Genomic DNA, 15,452 nt, shown 5'->3' with positions numbered 1-15,452 from the left:
CACAGAAATAAACAGCAGCCTCTCTGTACATCATTCCTGCACTCAAAAAACACGACGCAAAGTCAAAGGTTTGCTGCAGTTTCAGTAGTGCCTGGGTGAGCTCAGTTTCATCACATTACATGTATTCTGTGGTTTGATACCAGACTGCTACAGCGGAAGCACCACTGAAAAATAACTCTTGCTGATCTTGCATAACAATGAACATTTACTTCGAGAAGCTAAGAGTGTTTTTTTTATTATTATTGCACTTCAATAAGAAATTAAGGCAAAGGTTTTCAGACTTCTTAAAAACAGAATAAGGAAAATAGATGAGACACTAGTTGGGCCCACTCAAGCCATATTATTCAAATACCAAATGCAGAGGGAATTTAACCTTGTTTTGTGCTCCCTCCACCCATACTTAAATAAGTGTGCACAATTTCTTATGCAAATCATGGATGTGCATGTGTATGTAGGCCTCTGCTTGTTCTACACACACACACACACACACACACACACACACACACACACACACACACACACACACACACATACACATACACACACACACACACACACACACAAACTCACCCCGTGTGGTAAGCCCTTCCCTCCATCTCTTTGGCACATGATAAAAGCTGCACGTCAGTCACTCATCTCATCCAGGAGCTTTTGTGTTTGTCCACCTGTCTGTACGGCTCTCTTTCCCCTTGTGTAAACACAGGTGAAGTGAAGAGTGAGGATGAAGTGTGCGGCTGTTGTTGCTACCCTGCTAGTGATGGTGCAGACCCAAGGGAAAACCCAGACATGTATATTAAAGTAAGACATCTCCATCTCTTTACATAAGTAAGTGCATGGTGGTTATAGGCTGCAGATGATTTTAGTCAATCAAAGGTGATAATGGGCAGGTTAAAGCAATTCAATTATGAATATATTGTTCTACAAATTCTAAGAACTGAAATGATCAGTTTCTAGCAATAAAAAGTTGAGGACAATAACATTGAAATGTATTCATGGGGAATCAAGTGTAGCAATAAATGTGAAGGCATGTGTTTCACATGTGTAGCCTATGTGTCACTTTTGTTTTAAAATCAAAAATATCTACTTTACTTCAATGTAGATGACAGTTGGCGAACAGACTATGACAACTTGAGTCATTCACAACAGGTTTGTAATTTTTAAACAGTAGTTTGTCTTCAAGATTGCAAGTAGTAACATCGTGAAGACAAAGACAGAGGTTTGAATTGGGAAAATGCTAGATTCAACTGAATAGGCCCTTCAGTGAGTAGAGATGCCATGTTGAGAATGAGGAAGTGCTACTGAGGTACAGTTGTATGTGAAACAAATGAATGCTGGTATCTTACATCTTACAGAAAAGACTGTCCATTCAAAGCATTTTTTAAATGGATGTATACTGTTTAGAAGTAATATTCTTATGTGCTCTTTCTATGTCTATAATCTGACTTTCACATACAAATGTAATCTGAAAATGAATCAACAGTAAAGGAAAAATGTTTTTTTCATCGTGTATGTTATTGAAACATTTCTCAAGGAAACTTATTCTCCACTTCAAGATGTGATGGTATAAAATCTCCCTCCAAACCAAAATGTAATAACCTGAACTCATAAAAAAATGTCTGAGGTGAGATGGCAAATTGCATCCCACACAAATGGCTTCTCTCCAGTCTCAATGGCCTTTTATTAATAGGCAACTTGTTAGCCAAACCAACTTTATAAGGTCAGAATATGTCGGACTGTGTGCCATTCAGCTGGATGTGGCAGTTTGCACCCATGTAGTTAAAAAATTAATTACAGCTTCAAGTAGCCTATATCAGAAGTATTTGGGTGTAAGCACACATCTTGATCGGAAACTACGCACTTAAGGTCAAAGATCTTAGATCTACCTAAGTTGGTAAAAAATGTGTAAGTGTGTGAAAATGTGATTAACGTTTCTTGTTCTGCAATTTGCTTCTGACCTTGGTTCACACAACACAGCAGTAAAGACAGACTGGTGAGGAGAAACATTGGTTCAAACACTGTATTAGTTCAGTCTGGCTGGTTGATTCTAACATTGGTTCGGGCTGGGGTGAAGCAAAGCCGGGGCGGTGGGGGAGATAGTTTGTTTCCAATACGTAGTGCTTGGACATTTTAATACCTAACTTTCTAAATGGATTGAACTACACGTCTGTCAGGTTTTTGAGTGTTATGCACCTTTAGGCCACTAGAGGGGGACTGACTAGGGGTTGTAGTCTAACTTCATATCACAGAAAAAAACTGTAGCCTCTATTTATTTTTCTGTCTCCTTACAATCTAAAGAATTGTAAATAATCTGTGAAATGTACTAGTTTATGATAAAAGTGTAGAGGGTCTTACAATGTGGCCTTTTATTCTTGTTTTGTTTTTTGTGACTTATAGCCTCAGATTACTAAACAATTTTCAAGTAGAGGACCTGCCTACATTACAAATCTACCTCGCAGGTAGGCACATTAGTTAATATGGTTATATGAACTGTACAGTATTTGGGGAGAAACCACACTCCCTGCCATTCACATCTAATGTCAAAGATCATCCTTGAACTGAGACACATTAAGATATTTGCAGGGAACAAAAGATTTCTTGCAAATTTACCCTGCTCTTTGGCCCTATGTAACCTGCCTGTGTTCACTGCTACCAAAGGTTATCAAGGCTAACTATTGTCACTTAAAGGCTACAGTTATACTCAAGCATTGATAATGAGGCATTGAGAAGTTGGTTGAGCGGGCTTCCCCTAAACTGTACCCATACATGCTTTGCACATTCACATTCACGTGCTGACATCCTGTTAGGAAGTCTTATGTAAGCAGAGTTTTGCTGACTGTCCTGTAAAAGTGCCCTGTTTAAAGGCTCATTCCGCAATCCTCATGTTGATAAAAGATGACACCCAAGTCACAGTGACAGTGGACTGATACTCAGTTATGAGCATACAATTAGAAAATATGCATGGTAAATGAATCTGCAAAATTTTTCAAGCAAACACATGATAAACAGTGTATTTTGAGAGTTACAGTATAGAGAAATGAAAGTAAATGCTTCATATATTGACTACAACTAATGTCAAAAAATATCATAGTGCAGCTTTAAATGCTTATCCAGGCATTGCCAGACACAAGAAATATTTTCCTGACGTTTGTATTTGCTGTGTCAGCAGATCATTGGGTCTTAATAAGAACTGTTTGATGCAACACTTGTAAACTTGCAACATTCTGTGCTAGAGTGAAGACCAGGAGGGTGATTAAACACTTTATGACAAATCTGACAGATGGCAGTGGCATTCAACAGCAAGGCTGGGGAGATTGGAGGAGATGGTTGGAAGCTGATGGATAATGACGAGAGATCCATATACGAGGGGAGATCCAAAAGTTCAGGTAAGAATGCACACTTATATACAGTACAGCATTTACTGCTGTAGTAATTGTAGCCTATGGTGTATATGAGGAAATGTATAGGGACTGACATAGTACTGCTAATTAAATGATGTAATAAAATTACAGAACTGCATTGCTCATTTGTGGTTCTTTTCTTCATTGGGATAATGTGTGATTCAGTGTGGTGCATTGGAGCTGCTGCAGTGGGTCTGGGGCTGCTGATCCTTCTTCTGCTGGCTGTGACCTTAGGCTTAGTGGCCCACAGTGAGTACAATACGGTCTCAACAATGACCATAAGTGCCCAATAAAATCTAATTATGTGAGTGCAGAAATCAGAGTTGGTTTAAAAGTCTAATAAGCAAGCTTTGAATCCTTCAGGTCTATAAGCATCTCTTATTACTGTAAGCTTTCCTGTGTAGGAGTGATCATTTGATCATTTACATGGTCATTCATGATTTCTCAATGATCTTGTTACAGATACCAGAGCCACCAGTCCTCAGGGCATAGAACAACTGTTCATTGGTCAAACTGCGTGTGAAAACTTGACTCTTCAGTGGATCCAGTTACAGAAGAGGTACAACATGTTGTCAGAAAACAAAAACCAGTTACTGACCATGTTCAGTTCTCTGGCTGAAGAGAGAGACGCCCTCAAAGATGAGAGAGACCAACTGATGATGGTTTCCAGCAACTTGACTAAAGAGATGGAGCTGCTCCAGAGCCGATTCAACACTGTGGTTGCAACTCGAGATGAGTTACAGGAGGAAGCCAACAGGCTGAATCTCAACAGATCGAGTAAGACATGAACAACAAATTAAAACTTGAACAGAATCTTCCACGTTCATATACAGTATGAAGATTTTATTGGGATTCAACAGTGTAGAATTGAACAAGATTTAACAAATAAAAGTTCACAAGACTTCGGTGAATATGTTCAATATTACATTAAACAGCATATATTCCACTAATCATTACTAATGCAGCATCCTTTCAGGTCACCCATTATATTTCATGCTGGTCTTTCTTATTGGGATATCCAACTGTGTTGAGCATTTGTCAGCAATGCAAGTACAAAGCTTGGTTATTGATGAATGCAAGTGGTCTTAATAATTATGTACTGTCTGTTTAATGTTATAGCAAGGTATCGGATGCCTCTGTATAACTTAAAACAGACAACAAAAAAATCTTGTATCAAAAATAGCATCTCTCTGAGTCAAAGTTTTGCAGAGAGCATGCTTTGTGCACCACAAGTGAAAGTTTAATCTTCATAACTGTTAAATTGCAATTATCTGCAATAATCTGCATGGTTGTGTAGGAATCATTTAGCCAAGTGCAGGCTGTGGTACAACTATTTTTTTTTTCTCTTCTTAAAGATTTAACACGATGATATCCTAAAGGTCCTTTCTGACCCATGCACATTTAATTGCAGTACACACAACAGGAATGCAGACTACATAGACCCTTGATCATTAGTATGGAGAAGGTGGTGTAGGCCTACAGCAAATGTGTATTTCAGCTTTATCAAAGTTTTATAATCTTGTTCAATATTCCACAGTCTTTGTTTGGTCTGATGTATGATTTGCTGCTGGCATGTGCTTGAGGAGTGCCCAAGCCAGGTGTCACATTTTGATTTGTTGTTAATCACATCACTTAACGATGGAAATCAATGTAGAAAAACAGGACTTACAATGACTAACATACACATATGCTTTCTCTAGATAAACTTTGTCCCCAGGATTGGAAAAAACACAACAACAAATGCTACTATGTCTCTGAAACTGGATTGACTAAAAACTGGGAAAGAAGCAAAAAAGACTGTGAGGACAGAGGAGCTCACTTGGTGATCATAACCACCGAAGTTGAGCAGCAATTTGTCACCAGATTTTACGACCGAACCTGGATCGGACTGTCTGACAGGGACCAAGAAGGCAAGTGGAAGTGGGTGGATGGGACAGGCCTGGTAGGTGATGGATTCTGGCAAGAAGGGGAGCCCAATGATCATTCTGGGAATGAGGACTGTGTGGAGGTCTCTCGTGGAGGAGATGGATGGAATGACGTGCGTTGCAGTCTCAAGTTATCATGGGTTTGTGAGGGTCAAGATCTATCATGAAGCCATACAAGTATGTCTTTCAGTTTATGTCAGTGAGTTCTTCTATCTCATTGTAGAGTGTATCACATGTTTTCATATTCATGTCCATCTTCTTGCTCAAATATCATTTGCCAGTGTTGATGAGCTCTATAATCATTTTATGTGTTCATTATAAGCAAACAAACTTATCTTTCTAAATTCTTTTAAACAACAAAAAGCACTGAAATAAATGTAAAGGTGATATATCCAGTGAAAAATGATAGCATCCTGTAAAGTTTCCTTTCATCTTCACATTATCATATCTTGTTTATTAATGTTTGTTCCTGCTTATGTCAATAAATTAGTAATTGTAAACTTGTAAACATGAGCCAAAATATATTGTTCACCAAACTGACAAATTATCCAGTCAATGATAAGTGTAATGCACAATGTTGTAGCTTTTGAATGTTTTCTCCCATTGCTTATAAGAATGAACAATATAAACATGGACAAAAATAAAACTAATTTGTAATATATTTCAGAATTTAATGATTAAAATTTCACTGTTGAATGTTTGTTGCATGGAATAAAGCATAAGAATCAGTTGTTTTGTCTGACGGAAGGTTTATCTCTGGCTTCCTACTGGGCTGATGATGGAAGTGAGCCCCCAAAGTCCCACCGTCCAAAAGGTCTTTCCATGTACAAAGAACAGGGTCAAATATGTGTCTCTTGCATCTTTTCCTCTCTCACCCATTTCCTTTATGCTTGAAAAATATCGGCTATAACAAAAGTTTCTAATCTTGCAGCAGTCTAGCAATCTTATAAACAATGGCCCTATACCACATGATAGGATGCACATTCTAATCATCCTTTTCTTGATTCACACTACGAGCCACACTAAACTGAACTAAGGCCAGTACCCTCTCAGAGGTTGTGTCAACATTGGTTCACATAATCCAAATCCTAGATAAACATTAACTGTGGTTGAGCATAAGAAACTGTTCTTACCAACTGACATGAAAACAAAGCCATTTTACTTTTAAGCTTTTTTTTAAAAAAAAAAAAAAAACTTGCTCCCAAAAAATGACCCTCCAACACATAATGTTTCAATTCTCATATTTAGCACAAACACAATAAATGTAGGTGAGTCCCTTTGGAAAAATCAGTTCTCCACTCTCCTCTGCTGTTAGCCTAACCTTTAAACCAATATTTACTTTTCAGACTTCTTTGCTCCTGCTCTGTGAAGGTTAATCAGTACACACACTATTGTTTCTTAGCCCTCATTTATTCTCTTACAGTGTTAAAGTAATCGATGGAATCTACAAGTCATGACTCTAACTATCTGATTTTCCCTCTCAGTGACGTTCCTGGTGTCTGCTAGTGGCCGCTCAAACACAAGGAATCAAGTGTTTGAACAAGCCGAAATGAGAGTAAAATTGCTGCCTTCAGTTGCTGTTGGAATAAACAAAACTCCACGATGAACACAGACCTGTACAATTTAATGACTGCAGTTATCAAAAATTGACATTTAGGGTGGTGAGAGGATAAAACCCATGTAGACAACCTATGTGGTGATCCATCATGGTAATCACACCCTCATCCCTTTTATGGGAAACTTTATATGATCATCATCTGACGCAGATGCAGAGTCATAAAAACAGATATATTTTGCCAAAAGTTATTAGCATATCATAACCATTAATCAGTGTGTTTATATCAATGCATGGGTTGTCTGGGAATCATTCCTTAGTCATGCAACTTCATGCAACTTCTACCCAATATAGTAACTAATTAATTAAAGCTTAGTTACTTAACTCATCACTTATTTGCTTCATTTTGCCACTATTTCACATATAAACTTGATTTCTAAAACCATTTAAAGAAATGGACTGTGATCTTGAGACAGCATTGTATTTGGGGGTGTTAATTTAATCTGATGCATCCACTTGCACCCCCTCGCCCATGTTATATTATCACTTTACTATCATAATAGACAAACCAATCAAACACAGTGCAGTATCTCCTTTTATTTTCAAATTGGATGCTTGGATGCAGGAGCTTACGTGAGGTCCTTGAATGCAGCATCGGTTTCCAGGGAGTGGCCCCTGCACCTGTCCGACCTGTTTAGGGGACACATGACTCCAGAGGAATTTCCCCCGCTGCTCCCGTCCTTTTGTTTAACGGAGTCTTTTGTAGTGGGATACAGAGGGTGAGCGCCAGAGGAGAGGGGGCGAAAGAGAGAAGAGAGAGGGAGACACAGAGATGTCGGAACCAGCCACTAATCCCGCTGCCACCTCGTTCCCAGCGCCAACTATTTCCTTACCTTTGGGACTGGAAGTATTGAGGACTTACTCTGGAGCTCTTGTCTGTTTAGAGATAGTAAGTGTTTTGTTTTGTTTTTCTTAAAGAAGGTTATGGTTGATATTAAACTGTATATTATATTCTTAAATGTAGCAGTTACCTCAGTGGTGTTGTAGAAATATTCTACTGAAACCCTATAGTCAATATTTCTTTATTAATAATTGACGGCCATTTGTTGTTGAAGTTATCTTGGAGGCTGGTAACACATACTTTCTGGTGTGGGCTGCTCTGTATTCAAACGCCGTAGGCTGGGTTTGTTGCGTACAGTCTGACAGTTAAAGCAAAGGCAAATGTCGCCCCAAGCATTGGCCAGTATTGGCCAGGGCTTGGGCACCTGTTTCTTACAGAGAAACAATAGTTCAGACCAGAATGCAACGCCCTGCAGGTGGGGCAGTGCAGGCCTGTAATTATACCAGATGTATCATGAGCACCAGTCATCTCCTTTTTATAATACAATATTAATCATGGCATTAACAACAGTCCATTGGTACGTTTTGGTTAATATCTGCATAGTGGCAACTTCATTTTCTCCATCTTGATGATCTTTAACCCTGCAAGGTGACCTCTACCGTGCCTTAACACACCACCAACAAGTTGTTATTGAAATGTTAATGCATTTTCCAACATGTTGTAACTGTCAAAAGGTACAATTGACAGCTGGTATTCTGTAGTTTCTTTAAAGTTCCTTATTAGCATCTTCTGTGTTTTAATACATTGTGTTACCTTCAGGATTTAGATGTGCAGGTTTGTCCCTTCGTCAAAATAAACCATATTAAAGATAAGACATCAGGCTACTCCTCTGTCATATGTCATTTGTTCCTCTGCCTTGCAGTCTGTAATCAAACACAGTGTCTTTATGGCCTTTCAATAGCAACATTTGCATCCTGGTAGCCCTTTCTACAAAGAGAAGCTCTGGAGATAAAGCAACAGGTTGCTTTTAGCAGGAGACTTTAGCAGGAGTACTTTTCCCAGCACTGGCTCAAGAATTAGCTTAATTTCTGCATGTACAATAAAACTCACACTGTATCTGTCACCAATATGAGTGTTTGTTTATATCCCCAGTTGTTTGGTGGTCTAGTATGGATCCTGGTGGCTTCCTCCAATGTGCCTGTGCCTCTGCTGCAGGGCTGGGTGATGTTTATCTCTCTCACCACCTTCTTCCTCTCCTCCGCCTACCTCACTCTCCTCATCACTGGCCTGGCTGACCGCATCAACACTGACTGGAACTTCTTGGTAAGTCATTGATAAGTGAGTTGATAAGTCAGCCATCCATGTTATCCAGCTGTTGATCTAGCTTTCTGTCTGTCTATCTAGCATGCTATCTATCTGTCTAAGGTGTACATGGCCTGCATCATAACCAGAAAAGGAAGATATTTCTATTAGGTATATTAACATTTTATATTTGACATATTAAATATTTAACTGTTATTTAAAAAAGCAAGGATATGCGGGAGATGAGAGAAAAAGTCCCATCCCACTAAAATGTAAGATGGATGTCGGTGGCAGAGCAGTGTTTGATAATGTTGCTATGGCAGTGACTATTGTTTGGTGCGTGAAAGTCAAAGATCTGGTCCAGTGGCAAACCTACAAATCATTCTTCTGGTAGCGGCAGCATTTTTATTCAACTTGTGTTATGAACTGTCTTCATATCAAACAATGACTGCACTATGAAAAGCGAGCCAGTTTATTTCTACCAAAAGACTGTATTGAAATAGTCCAATACAAAGCATGATGGGTAGTTGAGGCTTTCCCTGTAGATGACCTTGGGGTTTTCTAAATGACATTTCCTATTGTACATTATTCCTCTTAATGTATGAAAAGTAAATCGCTTTTTTATTGTTATTGCTGATAGATAACATAGTATTTTTAAGTCTAATTTTCACTGTGGCTATTATGGATGGGAAACTTGTGATTTGACCCATCATTATAAGGCACATCCAATTATGGACACACATGCTGAGAATAAACAACAAAAGATACACATTTGGGGTATTGTGTCAATACGGTATGTTGGTCACGATATCACATGTGAAATCTTAGCAGGAGTTGTTCTTTCACGTCACACATCAGTACAGTATGTATACATGTGTGTCTGTGTTGTTGTAATGTTAGCCTAACATTACAAATCTCCCATAAAAAGAGCATTTTATGTCACTGAAAAAGACACTGAATATTATAGACAGGTCTATAGTGTTTGCAGTTTTATTATTTAAGACAACCCTTATAACAGTAACTTGAGGTACTATTAGAACAGGAGCTCGCAAACACATTAAAGTTAACCAAATAAATAGTTTCTTTATTAAAATGATCAAACTACACAGTCAGGCAGCTCATTTTATTATTAGCCCTCTTGTAGCATAATATAAATCTGGCTTATTCAGAGACAAGCAATTACACTTCGTCATCTCAAAATGACAGAATTTAACACTCTAAATTAAACTGCCAACTTCTATTACCATGTTCTGACTGTGCCAGTGTTCACCATAGCCAAGTTGTTACTATGACAGATTTAATTGCCTGCATAAATGCACATAAATCACTGTTTTAAAAGTGGCTTTAAATGCTCTCAACATCTGCTAGTAGTGATCCAGGAACAGAAATTAAATGAGGATCTGTCAGAATAGCAGCACTAGTAGTGTCCAAGAAGCCCACAAAAGCCCATACAGCTCTAGTGCTTTTCTTTTTAGTCATTAGTCATAAGTAGAGTCAGTGAGCTCTAGATTTATTCCAGGAACTGGGAATACAAACTACTACATAATAATGAGTCTAAGGTATGGACAGGTCTGCTTGGCTTTAGACGGTTTCAATAATGGCCCTTAAATGGGAAAGTAGCACATGCTGTACATGTACTCAGACAAAATCAGCTTGTTGCTTGTTATTTCAGCACTGCCATAAATATGATGAGTACGTTCATGATATAAGAGAACATGTGAAGCTGCGCCATGTCCTCATGTTATGTCATTGTAGAGGACTCTGTGTTAAGTCTGGGCTCTCAGACTGAGCCAGCCTTGCCCCGGGCTCCAGGCCTTGCTCCCAGGAGTAGCCAGGCGTGTGGGGTTGTTTGTTTTCAGCCGAACAATGAGTGACATGGATGATGAGCTCACACCATAACGCAACAAAGGCCTGTCTGTTGTCCCGCCAAGCTCACAGAGTTGACAACACAAACTCTCATTAACCTCCTTTACACTCTGACATGACCTCTCTCTATCTTTTCTTTGTATCTTTTATCTCTTTTCTGTCTTTAACTCCAAATCTCTTAAACCTGTGTTACTCTCATTTTTTTTAATTCTCTCTTGTTCTTTTATTTGCCATGTTTGTTGTATATACTTATTATAAGCTTTGCAATTAATTTAAAAGGTTGATGCTTTGACAGCTAGCCAGTGCACCTACTGTATTGTCTAATAATTACACAATGGGATAAAACTCACACGTTGGTCATTCTTTGCTCCCAACTACTGGAAGGAGGACAAATCTTCCAAACATTTATCCTGCTAAATGGAATTTAACAGTTGTTCAGCAGGTTTATGAAAAAAACAAACTTTTGCTGTTCTTGTGTCTGTTATTTACACTTGAAACATGAAACTCTTGAACTTCTGTTCTATTTATTTCTAATGCATTCTCTCTTCTGTTTCTCAGGATGTGGTTTACCATTTTGTAGCTTTGCTTTTCTACTTTGCTGCCTTCGTGCTGGAAGCAGCAACTACAGCAGCTAATGGAGGAGCCAATATCAAGCCACTGCCTAACAGCACTGAAACTGTAATGTGTATAACCTACCCCCGAGGCAATATATTCACAGTACTGAATGAGAAGCAATACAGTATTAATGTGGCAGCTACGGTGAGTGATATCTTTTAAACTGAGTCTGTCATATTATGTACAGTGCATGCTGAATTTGTGCATTTTATTTCATATTATCACTCATAGCACTGTCTTAATGAATATAGCCCAATGTCAAACTTCTACAGAGGTAGGGGAGTTGCTGAAAGTACCTTAGAAAGTTAAAAACCTCCCTCATGTTGCAATAGAATTCACAGTATTCGAAGCAATACTGCTCATGGTATCATGACAGGTTATTGCTTTATAATCATGAAAGCCCTATTATACTCTTTCAAACTCTCAATAAGTCCTGTCAGAAAGAAAAAACAACTCAGTTGACTCATCTGTAAAGTAACCTCCCATTAGACTAAACTCTAGTTTTGGTCTACCTTTTCATCACATGTGAAAGAGTGTGTCTGTTTCCATAAATAAACAGGATATACTGTCTGTCTGTGGCATCCTGCTATCAGCTAGAACTGTCAGGCCATAAAACAGTGTGATAAAAAGCAGATGTCAACTATCCTCTTTGATAGAAATATAGGAGGTTATGTTAGGCCATCTTTTATGTTGACAAAACATGTACTGGGCAAATCGTTACTAAAAATAGTGATGTTCAATTGTATATCATAGGACCAATTTTTTAGCACTATTATGATCATCTTCAAGTGTATGGATTGAGCCATTTTGAAATGGAATATGAAATATTGGAATGAAATATATACTGTATATGATCACTGATACAGTAGTTCATGTACCTGTTTCTCCGTGGATTTTTACAAAGCTAAACTTATTGCTGTAACATGAAAGCTAGAAAAAATGGAAGAATCAACCTAGAGCACAGTCTATTTTACAAACATATTTTATATATGGTGGTGTAAAAGACTAGATCCTAGAACAGAGTGTTTGACAGAAGGTTTCAGATTATAATTTTAAATAATTATTTTAGCCAATTATTAAGTAAAAATACCAAATATTTGCTGGCAATTTAAAAGATAATGAATATGTGTCCGTCAAAATTAATAGTAAAAGTAATAGCTAGTTGTTAGTTGAAAGGTTTTTCTGACCAAGTGGTTTATTTTTTCTCTTCTTTTGTCTTTTGTCTCAGATATTTGCCTTTGTGGTGACACTATGCTACGGCTGCAGTATGATGATGGGCTTCAAGAGATGGAGGATGTAACCTGCAGTACATGAATACAACCTAATTTTATAACTGTTTCATAACTTCAGCATGTATTAAAACATCAGCCACAACATCCACATCCTGCTATTCAGTTCAGTTCAGGTCAGTTAGAGCTTTATATTAATAATGGGAAACTCATGTCAACATGCTATCACATCACAGTCACAGTCAAAACACAGGTTTAGATTTTGGAGCAATAAAATTCACACAGGACTCAAAGCCCCAAAGAAATATTTTCAGACTATAATAAATCTTGTTCTGAGAAATTGAAAGAATTTGTTTCAAGTTTGGCGGTTAAATGTATCTTGATTTTTTAGTTGTTCAGTTAGCATAAGATTTGATTCATTTGCTGATAACCAACCGTTTCTATAGCTTTAATTAACCCCTCCAGCAAAAATCTATGTTGGAAATTAGAGAAAGTTGTGAGGGGACTGTGTCTATGATACATGGTAACTTTGCAAGCTGTAAGTAATGTTCCTTTTTATTTTGTCAACATTTTATTAACCATACCATTACCTGAGTTAAATCTTCATTCAAGAAAATATTTCCCATTCCCAATGCCACAAAAAATGTTTATGCTTCTTATGGGTTAAGCACAACAGAACGCTATAGCACAGAATGTTATGGCACAATTTATTGGAAAGACCCTAAAAGGCAGTGTGATTGTTTTCACTGTCCTTCAATTAACTTGGTGCTAAGGAACTGACTCACTTTACATTGAACATGGTTTTTATTCATTTTTGTAAGTGGCCATTATTTATGATGTTAGCTGATTTGCATTTCAAAGTTTTCATTTCTTGTTGTGAGCACTTTTTGTCACATTTTCTCAGTATATCCAACATAAGTGTTTGTCACAATGTTGTAACTGTTTTACATGGTTGTTCAATATAACTTTCTGAGATGACTGTGTGGTGAACTCTGTAGGCTTAAGTAAACCAGTCTGTTACTTATAAATGCAAGTTGACCAACATCTGGGTTGAATAAATCTGACATTCTTCAGGTTCTACTACAAACTAATTGTTTGATCTGACTATCATAATAAAAAAAATACTATTGTCAGCTACTATGTTATTTCAAACGTTGATCTTTATCCATTAACAGATTATTTACATAGAGTATGTTTTTAGTGCTCAACCCTTGTGACTGTGTTGAGGTGGCATAAAATTTCCTAAATCAATAACTATGTTACTTGATACATGATTTATTAGTTATATGTACTGTATATTCTTGTTTGTATTAGACTATTGAGTTATGTTCCTATTAATTTAAAATAGTTTTAAATGACTATGAAGAATGTTTGTTTGTTATTTGACACCTGCTGTTGTTGACATTTTAAGAACTACAAAAATAAACATTTTGAAGAAAAAAATAACCTCTGGACAGTGTTCCACAGTATCTTTTTTTCTGCTACCACTAAGAGCCACCAAAGAAGAGCCACCAAAGTCATACATATTCAAATCCTTCACATTTGAGCTTAATGAAAGCAGCTACTGCACTTGCCTGTAAGTGTGCAAAGATGTGATTTTCCACAGTGTCCCAGGTAAAAAAATTAAAAAAAAAAAATCCTCATGGTGCACAACTGCAAAAGTTTACAAAGTGAACAATGTTCCTTCAGTTATGTGTGAGAGGGTAAAAGGGAGGTCCTCCATATATGACGAGAACATACAAACTATAGGCCTTTTTCATTCACAGAAGACATTTTGAAGTGTCACAGTGTAAACAATAAAAATAATGATGGCTGAATTCCATTTAGCTGCTTTGTGGCCTTGTTATGGTGCATGCTGTCTTATTGTAACGCTGTCAGGACTTACACTTGAATAGAACAGAGTCGTCGTTAATGTTATCAGTAATATTTTCCCACTAAGACAAACACATCTCTTGTGAAAAAGGCCGAACGCAATATTTTCTGACCAGCCCTGTCTGCAAATCCATGGGCAATATTATGATACTGAAAAGAAGTACAGACATAATTGCTCAATAATATCCACAAATCCTTTGGGGTTTCAGGGTAGATCTCGTCAACCCCTTGTGTCTTGTTGTAAGACTGACACTAACCTACTCCCTCTGGCATTATCCCAAGCCAAGTATTGCAATGCTAGTATTGGGAACAGTCTGCATGTAGTCCTGTATGCAAATGGTTTTATAAATTTGAACACATACTGAACATACAGTAACTTTTTTGCAATTTCTTCTGTAGCAAAGGTTCAGTTCTGTTTCCAACCTGCAATTCATACAGGATGTATGTGCATGTTCACTGTTTATGTATCAAATCAATTCAGAAACAAAATATAGTATATGTGTATGCATATTGGCATTTTTTCCATTCATTGATGTATTTGGCATATAGACAATAATGCATCATAAGGATACTCTGTTACAGAATATATTATTTATTTTACCTTCCAACCAATAATACGTCCTATTAACTGTCCCTCTGTTTGAGATCCACTATAACCAGTGTTACAGGCTCCAGATGTTGTTGGGGCCAATAGTATGCTGCATTACTCCATTTAGTACAACAAGCTCTCCATGTACAGGTTAAGTTAATTTAGTAATATGAATTCATGCAGACTCATTGGTTCATTCTATGTTAAGCAAAATATACATGACAGCACATATGTACATTTATTTGAATCAATGCAGCTTC

General features: G+C 37.5%; 2 protein-coding genes across 3 annotated transcripts; both read left to right on the top strand.

Annotated features, from left to right (window-relative positions):
* Nucleotides 1-648: 648 nt before the first annotated feature.
* Nucleotides 649-6,030, top strand: LOC122987410 (hepatic lectin-like). 2 transcript variants are annotated; one of them, XM_044359290.1, is made up of 5 exons: nucleotides 649-798; nucleotides 3,278-3,383; nucleotides 3,564-3,647; nucleotides 3,861-4,175; nucleotides 5,099-6,030. In XM_044359290.1, the coding sequence occupies exons 1-5, from the start codon at nucleotides 787-789 to the stop codon at nucleotides 5,488-5,490; spliced, it is 909 nt and encodes a 302-aa protein (XP_044215225.1). In that variant the 5' UTR covers nucleotides 649-786; the 3' UTR covers nucleotides 5,491-6,030. The 2 variants fall into 2 exon arrangements, with proteins under 2 accessions (XP_044215225.1, XP_044215226.1); XM_044359291.1 differs by lacking the exon at nucleotides 649-798 and adding an exon at nucleotides 2,235-2,456.
* Nucleotides 6,031-7,529: 1,499 nt separating this feature from the next.
* On the top strand, nucleotides 7,530-13,534 carry mal2 (mal, T cell differentiation protein 2). The gene is made up of 4 exons (XM_044359236.1): nucleotides 7,530-7,827; nucleotides 8,872-9,042; nucleotides 11,446-11,646; nucleotides 12,731-13,534. The coding sequence occupies exons 1-4, from the start codon at nucleotides 7,711-7,713 to the stop codon at nucleotides 12,800-12,802; spliced, it is 561 nt and encodes a 186-aa protein (XP_044215171.1). The 5' UTR covers nucleotides 7,530-7,710; the 3' UTR covers nucleotides 12,803-13,534.
* Nucleotides 13,535-15,452: the final 1,918 nt, after the last annotated feature.

The sequence above is a fragment of the Thunnus albacares genome, chromosome 8, assembly GCF_914725855.1.
Source record: "Thunnus albacares chromosome 8, fThuAlb1.1, whole genome shotgun sequence".
NCBI classification, from domain to species: Eukaryota; Metazoa; Chordata; class Actinopteri; order Scombriformes; family Scombridae; genus Thunnus; species Thunnus albacares.
The sequence above is the reverse complement of the archived record's forward strand: the minus strand, read 5'-3'. Positions and strand labels throughout refer to the sequence as shown.